The 15791-nt window shown below is 36.5% G+C and overlaps 1 protein-coding gene across 2 annotated transcripts in view; it reads left to right on the top strand.

Moving 5' to 3' along the window:
• CNTNAP2 (contactin associated protein 2) overlaps nucleotides 1-15791 on the top strand; it is a 1581556-nt gene that overhangs the window by 424593 nt on the left and 1141172 nt on the right. For both annotated transcript variants that reach the window (XM_063452116.1, XM_063452115.1), the window contains exon 2: nucleotides 10193-10303. In XM_063452116.1, the coding sequence (XP_063308186.1) occupies nucleotides 10193-10303 (111 nt within the window). The remainder of the gene's footprint in view (nucleotides 1-10192; nucleotides 10304-15791) is intronic.

The following is a 15791-nucleotide window of genomic DNA, read 5'->3' as shown; positions in this document are numbered from 1 at the left end:
GTTTATAGTACTGCCTATTAAAGGTTAGGCCCATGCTAAGCTGTCACTACTGAATAAAGTGATTAAGAGAGAAAGAATAGAAGTAGATGTGACAATCCTTTGAGAGTATGTGCTTGCTAAACAGTAACACAGTGCTCTATGCTGTCTAGAGTGAAATGTGGTTTCAAGTGCCATTACATAACATCAACGCTCTCTTGACAGTGGTTAACCTTTTTTAATGTGTTTTGTCTTTTTTTTCTGCACTTGTCAGATATATCAATTCAGTGAGTACAAGATGCATGATAGACATTTTTTTTATCAAATAGAAAATGCACATATTTTTTATTGTACATTGATATCAAATGTCAATATGACTTCTCACATAGATACATTATTTTGCATTTGTATTGATTTCAAAAACTTCAGCTACATTGATGAAAGGCAAAAAAGCTATTTAAGAGTGGATCTGTCAATCCTCTGGAAAACACAACATTGAATTAAACGCTACTGTCACTTTTAACAAGTGATTTTCCTTTTTAAAGTGATGCTCTGCTTTTCTTCAAATTTGTATTAAATATTTTCACAAATTATATCACAATACAGCTCAATCCAGGCACACTGCAAATCAATAGTAGAAATAGACTTTTTAATTTCTCCTTTGCTTTGTTTGCCTCCTTTGTGCCTAGTGTAGTATGCAAAGGACAGAGTTTATAACAGTGATTGACAGGAAGTATAATAGAATCACACAGAAATATAGAATTATTTAATACAATTGGAATGTCCTTGTACAAAATTAGGAAAATCCATCCAACGACATATGGTGCCATTAGTATTGCAAAATCCAGACTATATAACCCCCATATTACTGTAAGTGAGTATTTTTACCTTGTTTATGCTATATGTGATAGGCTACTTAACAGCAGTTAGTGACTACACACTAAAGACAAGGCAGCCATTGCTGCCCAGTCGTGTCAAAAATATGATGTGGGGGCTTTAAATTAAATAAAATATTGTGGCAGATCATTGTTCCTCAATCACCTCTTCCTTTTTTGTGTGTGCTATCATTACTAGCATTGGGATGTATAGGAATTATTTTGGCCTTTTTGGAGCTGAAGAAAAGAAGACTTTAGAAGAAAGAATAAATCTGATTGTGAGTATCATTTTTTTTTTAGGTTCTAAGATTTTTAGGACCCCCTCGCAGTTATTAGGGTGAGGGGATATGCAGGATTTTTTTTATTGAAAGAGTAGCTAAGAGCTTAGGGAACAGCCTTTGGAGTGTTGAGGGTGGACAATGGCTAAAATCTGTGTGATGGGCAGCTCTTAAAAATGTTATTATTAGCCCCACCAACTATGGGTGGAGAGTAGGCATGGCACTAGGTCTTCCTGTTTTAAAAGGTGAGCATTTTAGTTATTTAGCATCTCCCACTGCTGCAACAAACTGGTGCATGGGGTGGCATCCATTATTGTGCAAGCCCTATACCCATGGGTCCCATAGTTTTTATAGGATTCCAAAACAACAGGCACGGGTTTTAAACTAAACACCTAATGCCTTCAGCTGAATACAGATTTCATCAGATCAAATTTTTAGTAAATATGAGAATTGCCATTTTTCTCAAAATTTTGACATGTTCATAAAATGTTGTCTATTTGCACAAAATCTAGACTTTTGAATAACCCTTAATGTTATACATATAAAATACATATTTTCTAAATTTGAGAGATAAATAAAGAATATTTCAATATAAATAAATAAAAAACCCTGAGAAGTTATTGTTCCTTTTTTTATGTGCTATTTAAAATCACATAATTCCTGACAATCTTCACTCTGGAGGTCTATCAATGTTGTAATGTTGTAATTGTAGACTAAATGAACTATAGTCCTATTCCTAATATAATGTTATTTTTGTATGAAAGTCTACACAAAATATTTAAGTAATAAAGCAGACTTTGTGGTAGGTAATTTATCTTATTTTGTGACACATTATGACCTCCCAATTCTGAATCCAAACCTGTTGTTCAATTCCTAGTAGCCAATGAATGTCTCCACATTCCACAGTTTTAATAAAACCCAAATTCTATTTAAAACAGTAAGTGGCTTCAATCTTTATTAAATGCTCAGAAAGATTATTTTGGAATATCAATGAAATTCCAATGGTTAATGTCATAATATAATTTAGCCCCACTTTGATATATTTTTTTTGATATATTTTTCCTACACTTGACAAAAATGTAGAGCTATCACTGTCAACTCTTGTCAAGCCCCCTGAAAAAAAAAATGTCTAAGGAGACTCATGTGGCCCAAGCACAGACTTCAGCTCCTGGTATATGAAACTCCAGGAGCTGAAGAGGATGCACATGATCAAAATTGTGGTAGCACCAAAAGACAGGTTCAGGTAAGTAAAACCTCTTCACCTCTTCACCTCTTCACCATGCAAGCAGGTCTGTCACTATCGGGGGTCTTGGCAAAATATGCAAAGACCCAGAAGGGGTCTATTTCACCAAACAAGCGATAGAACAGTTTTCGAAAGCAGCAGATTATAGAGACATTCCAAGAAACATACCTACTACATGCCTGCTGTAGTGGTTATGGTGTCAGATGTGCCCTGGTGCCCCATAATCTATGTAGTAAAACATTTGAGCCAGAAGCTTTCTGCATAGAGCTAAGTCTGGCTGTACAAGGGTCAACTCATTGGCAGAGATAGATCAGCTGATACTCTCAGCCAATGAACTGGTCCTGCACATCCGTGTTTAGCTCTGAAGTACTAATGGAAGCTCCTAGGAGCTTCCAGATGTCAATGAAGGAAGTGGCCTGCACCAGGTGGACACATGCAAGTTGTCAAAAAGATTGACTACTTATGCACAGTTGGTGCTAGTAGTGGTTATGGTGCTTGGAGTGTTTCTTTAAGTAAAAAAACGACAAACAAGGATGCTAAAGGTTCTCGAATAGAACAAGTCACGAGACCCTGAGCATCGCCTAGATATAAGTATGACTAGTAGGCAAATGCTACGTAATCGGTACTATCTAGATAAACCCACAGTGTGTGAGGCTAAAAGAAATAGTGCCAGAAAAAATTAAAGCATACAAAAATGAAATATATACAGTATATCCAATATATACAATAATCGACTATACCGCCGATATAGATTATAGAGAAGAACCACTGCAAAGTAGTCTAAAAGGATCTACACCATACAGAACAAAAAAAATAAAAAAGGGTAAACTTTAATTGAAACTAGTTAAAATCTGAGTGTCAGGTCCCTCAGTGGTCTCTATAACTAAACAGCACTCTGTGAGGCAGTCTGCTACACATGCAAGTAGGGGCAAAAAATCTCCAATCAGGACCACTAATGGGTCACAAGGTTCCCCCTATAAGCAGAAAACCCTATATATAGACCTCTTTAGTATAAAGTAAAGATCTTAGGAATAGGAGTAGTCAATATGTGCCATTCGTCAGCCAGAGCAATATTTGGTATCAGAGGAGAGAATATACATTGAGATGAAAATCAGTATATAATAGACTGATCATAAACTTAATAAAGCCTCTCTACCTGGTAAACTAGCTAGACAGGTATAGTGATAGAAAAAGATAGATCACAGCTTAATGCTTGAAACAAAATAGAGCTTAAGAGTGCTCAAGATCCATGATGCCCAATGCCCATATCAGATAGGTATAGGTAAATCGCCTAGTATAATGCCCTGCCCATATCAGATAGGTATAGGTAAATTGCCCAGTATAATGCCCGACGCGCGTTTCGGTGTCTATGTGTGACACCTTCGTCAGGGGCTAACAGTATAGTGGTTACAGCCTCATTTAGATACCTTGGGCGCCAAAGTAGTGTGCCAAACACCTGACGTGGAGCAGAGGGCTTACAGGTGAAAAACCTCTCTGTAATTGCGTCCGGTAGTATCGGCATGTGAGTCACATGATGAAGTATCACGTGATCGCGACTTTCTAGCCTCTCATTGGCTCACTTTCGGATTGTCACGATTGGACGGCTCACATGTGGGCGGGGTTTAAACAGTTCCCCATGACGAGATTGCTCATGTTAAAGCCCACAGGGCGTATTTTAAGGGTTAAGTCTGTGAAAGTTGATGGAGGTAAACTCCCATCACATCCAGACGGACATAGCCAGTCAAAACTCATAGGGACTGAATTTATTAAACAGACATAGAGTCTGACCATAAATATAGGTTGTAGTAGCCTTCAGCACAAGAGTGATCAGTGTCAAATGTATAAGATCACTCTAAGGGTTATATTTCCATTAATTCAAAATACTCAATTGCATAGCATTGAAGTATACATGGCATAGAAGTATATAGCAGGTCACAATTGCCAATGGCTACTACATGACACTGGATGTGTCAATTTATTGATCAATCCATATGTAGATCATATTTATCTACATGCCCTAACTAGTGAACAAATATCAAAACAGGTGAATTCAGGTAATCGGTATTAAATCAATGAAGAGAGGGGCATCTAGATGGATGTAGAAATAACTACTATAGCCATGAATAGCGTTGGTTGTGTATCAGGTGTATATACATATGTACAAAATAGGTAGTCAATTTGACAAAGAAAGCACTGGTTGCAATCAGTATATTAATCCGAGATGAAAGAAGTATAGGAAAACCCCTCGTTGAGACCCATCGGTGACAGCGTCTTAAGCTTGTAGATCTAGAAACTCTCCCTCTGTAGGAGTTTTTTTTATCCAGATTACCTCCCCTTGGTCCCAATGAGACTTTTTCTATGCCACAAAATCTGATCCTGTCTGAGGATCCACTGTGACTTAGTTTCAGATGTTTAGAGACTGGTGTGTCAATCAGTCTCATGGGATTCACCGAGTTCACATGTTCTCTTATTCGTAGTTTAAATAAGCGAGATGTTTTTCCAACGTAAAGTTTCTTGCAAGAGCATGTGAGTAAGTACACTAAACCTTTTGATTGACAGTTAAAAAAGGTTTTAACCTCAAAGTGTTGGGAGTTAGAGGAGTCTAGGTACCTACCACTGGAGATTTCAACCAAGTCGAGGTAGGAGGTGTATTTTTAAAGTGACTAGGCACTAGGATATCCTTCAAATTATGTCCTCTTCTTGCGGTGACAGATGCATGGGGTGTAATCACTTTGTGTATGTGTGCATATTGGTGTAGTAGGGGCCAGAATCTTTCCAAGATCTTAAAAATTTGGTTCCAACCAGCATCGAAATTTCCTATACACCTGATTACATCTTGTGATGTTTTTGGATTACTATCTTCTGATAGTAGATCTTGCCTATCTGTGAGGAGTGCCCATTTGTACGCATTTTTGATGCATCCGTTTGGGTAGCCTTTTTGTTTAAACTGGCTTTGGAGGGTTTTTGCTTTTAGTTTGAAATCATCAATGGTAGAGCAGTTACGTCGAAGGCGTAAATACTGCCCTATGGGAATACCTTTTTAAGGGGTGAAGGATGATGACTCTCCCAATTAAGCAAATTATTAGTCGCTGTTGGTTTGCGAAATAGTGTAGACTTGAGATGTCCATCATCTGTCAACATAAGAGTAATGTCCAAGAAATTCATTATCTTACCACCCACTTCACTTGTTAGTCTTAGGTTAATGTAATTCTTATTTACCGTCAACACAAATTCCTGGAAGAGGGCTATGGTGTCTGTCCAGATTATCAAGACATCATCGATGTATCTCTTCCAGAGTTTGATGTGTCTCGTATAACTCTGCATTTCTGTATTGAACACCATAGTTCTCTTCCACCAGCCCAGGTGGAGATTTGCATATGAGGGGGCACAAGCCGTCCCCATAGCGGTTCCCCTAATCTGGTGGTAGTATTTACCCTGGAAGATGAAATAATTATGGGTCAGGATAAATTTCATCAGGTCCAGCACAAAGAGGTTATGTGAAGAGGAAACTATTGGTTGTACATCTAGAAAGGCTCGAATATGTTTTAAGCCTACATCATGTGGTATAGAACTATATAGGTTCTCAACTTCGAGGCTACATAGAATAGCATCCTCTGTAAGAGAGATTTCCTCTATAGTGTTCAAAGTATGTTTTGAATCTCTCAGATACGATGGAAGTTCAGAGACTAATTTTTGTAGAATCTGGTCCACATATAGACTAGCATTCTGGGTTAAGTTACCTCTGCCCGAGACAAATGGTCTCCCACTAAGCTCTGGTTTTTGTTTGTGCACTTTTGGAAGGGCATAGAATGTTGCTGTTATGTTTTTTTTGTCAAAATAAAGTTGTATTCATCTTTAGATAATAGAGACTTGGTTAGGGCTGAATCCAGGATATTTTTTAGATATTTCTTAGTGGGGTCAGAGGGTAGTATTTCATGTATCGCTATCCTTAATCAGCCTGTGTACAATCGATACATAATCAGGTCTATTGAGGATAACTGTATTGCCCCCTTTATCAGAGGGTTTGAAAATCACCTCGTCTAGGGTCTTTAGGTGTTTCAGCGAAGTTTGTTCTTGTAGTGTGATTGCTACCAGATATAATCGAGAGTTCTTCGTGATTTATTTTATCTATTTCACCACAGGTTAGTTCCACAAATAAATCAATGTATTTGAATTCCGCTAGATGTGGGGTAAAGAGACCTTTTCTCCTTAATTGAGTGAAAGGTGGCTATGGATTGATAGATATATCATTACAAGAGAGTAGATCAACCAAGGTGTCTAAGAGGCAAATGTCGGAAGCTTGTAAACCGAGGTTTCTTTAAGTAATATATCTTTGAATAAATAGTAAATAATTTGATGGTAGGCCAGGAGAGGCTTTTTTGTGTGGAAAATTAAGTATTGGGACCTTTTTTAATACATAAACCTAATAATATTTGTTATAGGTCTATCTTTGCTTTTATACCTGTTGGTTTATGAAGTACAAAAATCAATACTAGGAATGGCTCATTACCATGTAATTATTTCACATTAATAAAGCTTCCTGACTATAAAAGTTCAGAGTTTTCATTTAGAAAATGACATATTAGTTAACTGAACAAAATTGTCTTTTCTTTGTAAAGGTAAAATGTCATATTTAATGGACAGTTTTAAACATTTCTATTGCTGTATTGTCTGTACTGTCAAGGTAATCGACCTCTACTCTTCTGCGCCAGTAACTTACACCAGTCTTTGCTTTTTGTTCTAAATCTGATTTTGAAATGATACTAATAACATGTTTTAAATCAGTGCTCAATGAAACCCAGTAACATTGGAAACAATTGATCCTCCAGTAGCAGACTGACAAATTTGTTTGGGAGCAATTATCCCATTATTAAAAATATAGGTGCTGATTTACATATTTGGTAAAATAAAGTCCATGTAAAATATATTACCAGGTCTTTCAAGATCTTCCACAGATAAAGGGACTGCAAACATACTGTAACAGAGCTCCGTGTACCCCGACCGAGTACCCTCCGTTGATGGATGCTCCTAGCGCTCTCAGAGGACTCCAAGCACTGCAGACGACACCACAACCACCGCAGGTTCCACAACCGCCGTAGCTTAACTGGAGCCGCGCCGTCTTCCTTCCACCCTGGATCGGCTTCTGTCCTCCAGGACCGTGTGGGGAAGACCTCTCCTCCAGGAGAGCGTATCCGGAACAAGCTCTTACAAGAGCTAAGTGATTAAGAGCTCAGGGGAATATGCAGAGCATAGCAATCCCCAGTGTGATATAGCAGTTCCCTCCAATAACGAGACGAGGCTACGTATTGAGGGTCAGAAGAGGTCTGAGGACTGGAACACCCAGCCTGCTTTTTATTAGGATAAGGTACACACAGGACACTCCCAGGGGGAGGATGAAATTAACCAATAACAGCATAGTACAGCCCACAGGTTCCCTCCCCTCAGATAAACAGTTAAACCAATTATTCCATACAATAAAAATACAGTTTTTACACACACACTGTAACTTTAAAACCATACATCCAATTTCAATAAAAGTTGCATATTCAGACTCAGCATACATCAAACATAAACACTTCCAAAAATCAGCCAAATCCCTCCAGTGGATCAAAAGTTAGCTGGAAGTCCTTTATGACCGACCGCAAGCACAATTTCCTGCCCAAAACAGTTCCATAGATTTGGGCTGTGCGGCCGGTCAATTTCATGCGGAAAAACAACTAAGTCCCATTTCGAACGGGACTTAGTCTCTGGAGCTGCAAGTTCCGTATGGGAGAAGGTAAGGGTCAGCGGTGTTCGGCAGAATGTGTAGCCGATTTTGGTTCCACAGAATCTTTAGCATACACCGCTGACCGCATTCGAGGAAACCAAGATGGCCGCCGCCACGTGCAATTGACCGGCAGTAACCTCACAGCCTGGGAGGTAAATTGCCTGCACACTTTAGCTTCTGGGTGGTCCGCCTGTGTGGTACTTGGTTCAGTAAGCCCTATTTACTGAACCAAGTGGGGGAAAGCCAGGAACAAGTTATTTTACCGGTCTGGGGACATAGTCTTAAAGGGGCATTGTTCAGCAAAGTCACAATATGTCCCCAGACGGTTCTTAAAGGGCCATACACACCCAATAAATGTTAATAAGTTTTCAGGGGCACAATCTTCCAGGGGCCATAGTCATGAGGCAGGAGGCTGGCAAACATGCTTCTCCACAATCCAGGGAAGCAGGGCAATTTCTCATTTAAAGGGCCAGTTACAAATAGTGATTTGTAACACATACTGTGGTTAAATTATTATTTTTTTTAAATTAATATTTCTCTTTGCATAACTCTCTAAATCGATTGTATAGGTTTTGGATTTTGCAAAGAAGCACAGTATACTAGTATTTCCATGTGCTCCTGCTTGTGGGGCATCATTGCTTCCCCATAAAAATAGCATTAAAGCTTCTCAAGTTATTAAATGTCCAAATTATTTGTCTACAGAAGTCACTATTAAAGTCTACAGGAGTTTTTGTAGATACATTATTTGGAATGTTTTTTCTAACAGCCATTTGAATAATTTGGAAATATGATTAAATCGATGCTGTAGTTCTTTTGCTTCTTGTGATGTGTGTAAGTGCACTTAACCCATTGATGTCTGCCAATAGACTGATGTACCTCTGTTGGAAATAATTCACTCCCCATCAGAAAGTCTTGGGAGGTCTAGCAGTACGCTGTGTGCAAGCTGATGTTTGTCACTTTAAATACTGTGATCATGCTTCACAATATATCTCACAGTTGCTGGACAGTCACAAACAATAAAGAGGAGAAAATTAATCAAATGTTTCAGAGCACAGATCAAAGCATGCCAAAATACGCAGTATTTCATAATCAATTCACTATGATAATGGAATGAAAAAGTAATGAAGTGATCAAAACAAAACTTTATTAAGATGGAAAAGTATTCAATAATATTAAATGGGCAGAACAGCTTTCTTGAAGAATTTCCACCCTGTTTATGTTATCTCTAAGACCTATATCCCTTTCTTTATCTCCTTGGCCTCTAAGCCCTCTCGTTCCCCCGGGATTCTCAACCCTTCTTTCTGCATCTTCCATGCATTAATGCTCTGTTTAGTAATACTTCCTATATTTCTCTGCCTTGTTCCATCCTTTTCTTTCTGAACTTCCTTCCTACATTTTGGTAAGATGTATAAACCTGTAACAAGTGCAGACCTAAATAGTGCATTATATAAGTGAAACATGGACTTCTCCATTTATTTATACTTTGAAGGCCTTGCATTTTACTAAAATCAGTATAATTACCGTTAAGAAACAATTACCATTCACTTTCAATGGACCTACCAAGCACAGAATGAAAAACAGCATGTGGTTCATCATTTGAGAATTTCCAGTGAGTAGATAAGTAATATACAGTTTCCGTCACGAACGTGTCTTGGAATTTAAAGGAACACTTTACTTCCGCATACCCTCCACCCCCCCCCCCCCCAAAACAACATGACATACTATATAGTAGATATACCAAAAGGAAAACGTACACAAAATCATATCATATCATTTAATCTAAATGAATAGCAAGCCCTTCTCTTTTTCCACAGTTCAGACTTTCTCAGGCTGTCCAATCACAGACGTCTCAATGCAGCTATATAACTAAAAATAAACCGTTTAGGAGGTACCTGAGGGAAAAAAAATCAGATCCCTTTGATTTATTTTTCCATTATCTAGAACATTTGCTTAAATAATTAATTTAGTAATTATTTTATGTAATGTACACCTTACTGTACTGTTAAAGCAGTAAACATTAAATTTAATACAATATTATTTTTTTTACCTACAGAAAAATGTGATGAACCTCTTGTCTCTGGGCTTGCCCATCAATCCTTCAAGAGCTCTTCAATGATGTCTAGCAGTTATGCTCCAGGTTATGCAAAGCTCAACAAAAGGGAAGGTAAGAATCTTTCTGACGACTTTCACGTTTTTACAAATAATGTTACAACATGATTCTAAAACCCTGAAGATTTTGGTGTTTATTCAGTCACCAATACTCAGAATTTCTTTTCTATCAAAATTATGCTCACATGGTGGAGGGATCCTTTTAGTTTATATTGGGATCTGTTGGAAATTCATATTTATAAGTACTTATACCCAAAAATGTCTCTCTCATCTCTTTATAGTAAACATAATGCCACAATAGCGAGACATGGACCAGACCATGTGTTGGTGGAAACATATTACTATGTTGCTAATGGAATAGACAGGACTATTGATGACACTTATAATCCCTATAAGATACACCTACAAATAAAAGATATTACATTGCTGTAGAGACTACAGCAGCCAATATTTAATCTGCAATTCCAAACATTAGTGAAATACCACCAAACTTGAGAATGGATCTTCAAACCAACAAATTCACATATGGCTCAACTTTTACACATTCCCTAGTATGACTTGCCAAAAACCTTTTGTTAAAGCCTGGGAATTGATTCTAATAAAAGTTGACTTAGGAGTTTCAGCTATCATCACAGATGTTTTTTCTTTTAATCACTGCATAACGGTACTCACATAAACGCATTGAATAAAAGGTCTCCTACACTGCAAAAAAATATGCTTTGCATCTTTGAATATTCAGGAGAAGGCTGTTCTGATCCATTGTTTTTAGGTTCCACAGGGATGTCACTTACTAAACAACCTACTGCAACATCAATTCACATTATCTACTGAAGCCGCAAGATTTGGTATTTGTTGCAACAGTGTCCTAAATTTTATTCTTACTACATACAAACTGCTTTAGAAGCAACCAAGAAATCAATTCTACATAACTGGCTATATAAGTTATAACCTATTTCACTTTGTTCAAAAATACAACTAATAAAACTCTATACCTTCCACAAAGAAAAATACATGGAGATTTTTCTAAAATAGGGAATTTATTCATTTACTTGATAATACACAAACTAAAATATATAAATGATACAAACTTTAAACAAATTTTGAATACACCAGTTGGTACTCTAGACAAATAGTGGTCAGACAACAATCCATTAATTTATGATTGTTTATCTACATATAATGACCTCACCTTTAAAGAACCTATTGATGGCTTAAATGGGCAGATCATGTATTATTGCTTGTAAGAAGGGTGAAATAGGAGAAAAGGGCAAGGGAAAGACCGTTTCAATGTTTATAATGTTCTATTTATTTGCACGTGTTTGTTACATTTTGCTTGAGGCTAATGCTCATTATTGGATTCCTTGACTTTTATAAGATTATCTGATATTGGATGTTGTACATTTCTTATTTGCCAAAATAAACATTTGAAATTAACACCAAAAAAAAATAAAAAAAATCTCATTTATGATCAGCCGTATCAGTTATGTTTAGTTGCTATACCCATAGGTACAGTGAGCAAGAGATCCACATCTGTATTATCTTGCTGCTTCAGTAGATAATGTGATAATGTGAATAGAAAAGCATTATTATAGTTATTTTGTTGGTAGTGCAAAAATGGTTGAAGGTACACTCTCCTATACTGAACATTGTCTACTAGCGTCTCAAAAATCTGACTGTGTCAAAATTATGTTTTACCAAATTAGAGAAGAACAAAATGACACAATCAAAGTCCATCTATAACAAAGTCTGGAGTCTAAATACCAGATGTCTCATTTGCATGAAACACTAAGGGGGATATTTATCAAAGTATTCTGCAAAGTTGCAGTTAACTTCTATCGCTTTATTTGTATTCATCTGTGTTCTAAAAACTTATCTAAAAATTGAAGATTTTCTTCATAGTTAATTCTGCCAGCCATCATTTTCGAAGTTTGCCAAATATAGAATGGCTGAAAAAAGTAGTGAAACTGAACAATTTTGTGTCAGAAAATATGGAGGAAAGATTGATAAATCCATTGCATATTGAATATTGCAGATTCAGTTTACTGTTAGGGTGCAAAAGGGGCAACAGATGTAAAAACCTGCCATACTTAATAAATTGTTCTGAATATTTGCAGAAAATTAGATATAAAAGTGTCCACAGCACTTTGATAAATCTGACTTCATGTCCCCAATTGAGCTATCATGGGGACATTGGTACATTGGTAGCTTGCTTACAAATCTCTACACAATGCTGCTCCGACCTACCTGCCCTCACTAATACACAAATATTTCCTGTCTAGGCCCCTACGCTCTGCCAAGAACTACGTCTAAACTCTGTTCGTACTCCCACATCTGATGCTCTCCTTAAAAACGTCTCTAGGGCTGCACCCTTCCTACGGAACGCCCTCCCCTCTCTATTAGACTTCCACCCAGTCTCCACTCCTTCAAAAAATCTTTAATAAATTACTTCTTCAGAAAAGCGTATCAATTAAACTGTCAACAGCTTTCCCTCCCCGCACCTTGATTCCTCTCCTGCAACTGTCATCAAAACAAAACACTAAGCCCTCAGTAAATACTATCCAAGCAACCTACTTTTCTATCCTACCCTTACCTTTTGTAGCTATACCCCACTCTAACATGTGCACTCATTGTGCAGGGCCCTCAACTGCTCTGTTCCTGTGTGTCCAACTCATCTGGTTACAAATATGTGTCTGTTAGTCCCCCCATTGTGCAGTGCTGTGAAATCTGTTGGTACTTTATAAATAATAATAATAATAATAATAGTAATAATAATAATAATAGCCACAAATACAGTTACAGTAGATAGAGGCACAGTGTACATACATTATAAGGTGATTGGCAGTGAAGTCTGTGTCTAGAAGTAAATATTAAAAACATATTCATTGCATAGTTTTATGTAAAACTTTATCATCTTATTGCTTTTCTGGAATTAACAATAATCCCTTTGTTATGGATATATTTTATTACTTAGGTTTCCAGTTATTAAATAATATCATTTGCTCAAATAATATTTCTTTTAAATTACTTTTTAAAAATGTTCTGTTTCTAAAGAAAGTTACAAAAATCAGTCCAATTTTAATTCTCTCCTCATGTAATTTATTTGATGAATATACGCATTATATTACAAATAGTGGGATAATCATGACTGTGGATCCACAATTTAGATGATAAAAAATAGTATTCTTTTGTAATAGAAGCATCTACAGTATAATTTAATTAAGTCAATTGAACATAGTAAGAAGCAGATACCTGAATGTTATTTTGCATATAATGTTAAAATGTTAAACCTTTTGTGGCAGACGTGGTGCAGGGTATGGTGTACTCACTTGTTGGCTTCATTTTACCAAATTGTATAGTGGCAGTTAAAGTGCTGTCAGATTGTCAGTCTCACCAGAATGAGCAAGACTATGCTATTTCTTGATACATCATAGAAATAGTAAACTGGAGGTCCACCAACTCAAGTGATTGCAGAGATATTTTGTGTTTTAATGCATAGATCATATATAGCAATGGGTCACGTTTAAAGGGACACTCCACAGACTAAATGGGAATAAGATATAAAAAAAAAAGATTTAATGAAAATCACTGCTTAGTAGATATATCCCCAAAGGAATACATGCATGAATTGAGGTATATCTTAAAAGAGCTTGCAGAGCTGCAGATCTTATGAACTGCAACCTTAGCAAGCCTTCCCCTTTTTTCCCCAGAAGAGACTTGCAGTTACCTCATGTGGAAATAACCAATCAGAGACTTTAGAATTGGTACCGATTGTTGGGGAAAATATTTAATATGTGCTTGATTAAGTCTGAGTTTCTGTTTAGTTAGTTGGAAAGATACAGCACCTGAAAGGCACCTATCACATTTACATATCAACTGGTCTTCAAAGGAGTCTCTAGCTAGGAAATCACACCTTAGGTTAGAGGAAAAGGGATGGCTGGGAGAGTTAACACTTAAATAAAATTACAGGATATACAACACTTTGGGCCTTGGGAAAGTAAATCACATTTACATATCAATTGAGGTGAGGAATTTGCTATTTACAACATGGGAACCAATTCCTTTAAAAATAGAAGATACTGACATCACATTAGATTAGGTTTGGTAAGACACATATGCTGCACACAACATCTCACAGCCCATACACAATACAGTAGATATTATTAGATAGATGGAATGTGTGAGTGTTATGAATGTATTGTAACTCTGTAATACTATAACTCTGTAACATTCTTCTTCTGTAATATTTAATTGGGCAGATTCTAAGTAAAGATTTCTCTCTAGTAAGAACTATGGTGTTGGCTGTTTATTTGTAATATCGGGTAGAATACCTTAGTAGTGCTAGTCATATATTTATCTGGACAAGGGAATAAAGATATATGTTAGTTCTTGGAAGAGGTGACACAGGTAGATTACATTCACTATTAAAACACAATGCAGAGTGGATTTCTCTCAAAAGCATACCAATTGGAAGTATTGGTGGTGAGAGAAGGATTATACAACACCGATGTGCATGTACGCTCAGGTTCGTGCATGCCCACTGACTCATGCATGCGCGCATGTCAGGTCTGTAAGCTGGGTGATCTGATCTGAGATCTGTGTTTGAGAAACCAGGTGTGCTCAAGTAGTGGCTGCCGCAACAAATCTCCCTTACTGTTTGATTGACAGCCAGCGAGGTGTACCAACTCATAGAAATCGGCACTGTTATAAACTGGGATCAGACTAGGAACATTCTCACCCATTAAGCACTTCAGCAAACTGTGGGTGTGGAGTGAGCCTTTAAGTTCTGCCAGTCAAATTTATTTGTTTCTGCTGATGATCAGAATAAATGTGAATGACCCAATCTGAAGTAATTTTCAATTTTGATACAAATTGAGAAAAATCATTATTCTTGACTTATCCCACTTATTTACAATGTTATATATATATACATATATATATATATATATATATATATATATATATATATATATATATATATATATATATATATATATATATATATATTATGTTATAATCAATGCAACAGAACAGACATGATATGAAAGTATCATACAAGAAAGTAAGACAGTGGTACACTCGTGGAAGGTGGACGGAAAGATGACAAAGAAAGGTTACTGTCTATAACGGCACAATTGTTTGTCTTTTTTACATAACTTTATCTGAATTATTTAGGTCAATGCTAAATTTGTGACAGATATTATATATAATTATTTTTCTCTTTTTCCAAATATGCAAGATAATGATAGAGATACATTAATCTCATGCTATGTGCAGGTATTAATATGAACATAATTTGTTTCAACATCTGTTAATTTTCAAAATGTATTTAACACATCCCACAATTTTGATATATAGGTTTGGTTCTCCTTCAGGTAGTAAGGCAATTTAATTTCTAATAGTTTATAATTGAAAGTCATTATTTAGATCTCTAGAGAATCTCTCTGCTCTTTACGGAGTAGGTCGGAAAGATATTCATAAGTGTTTTAGACTTAAACTTCTTAGCTATAACTTTAGGTTAGGACGGTATTTAGATATGTAAGTAT

The sequence above is a fragment of the Pelobates fuscus genome, chromosome 4 (assembly GCF_036172605.1).
Source record: "Pelobates fuscus isolate aPelFus1 chromosome 4, aPelFus1.pri, whole genome shotgun sequence".
Taxonomy (NCBI): domain Eukaryota; kingdom Metazoa; phylum Chordata; class Amphibia; order Anura; family Pelobatidae; genus Pelobates; species Pelobates fuscus.
The sequence above is the reverse complement of the archived record's forward strand: the minus strand, read 5'-3'. Positions and strand labels throughout refer to the sequence as shown.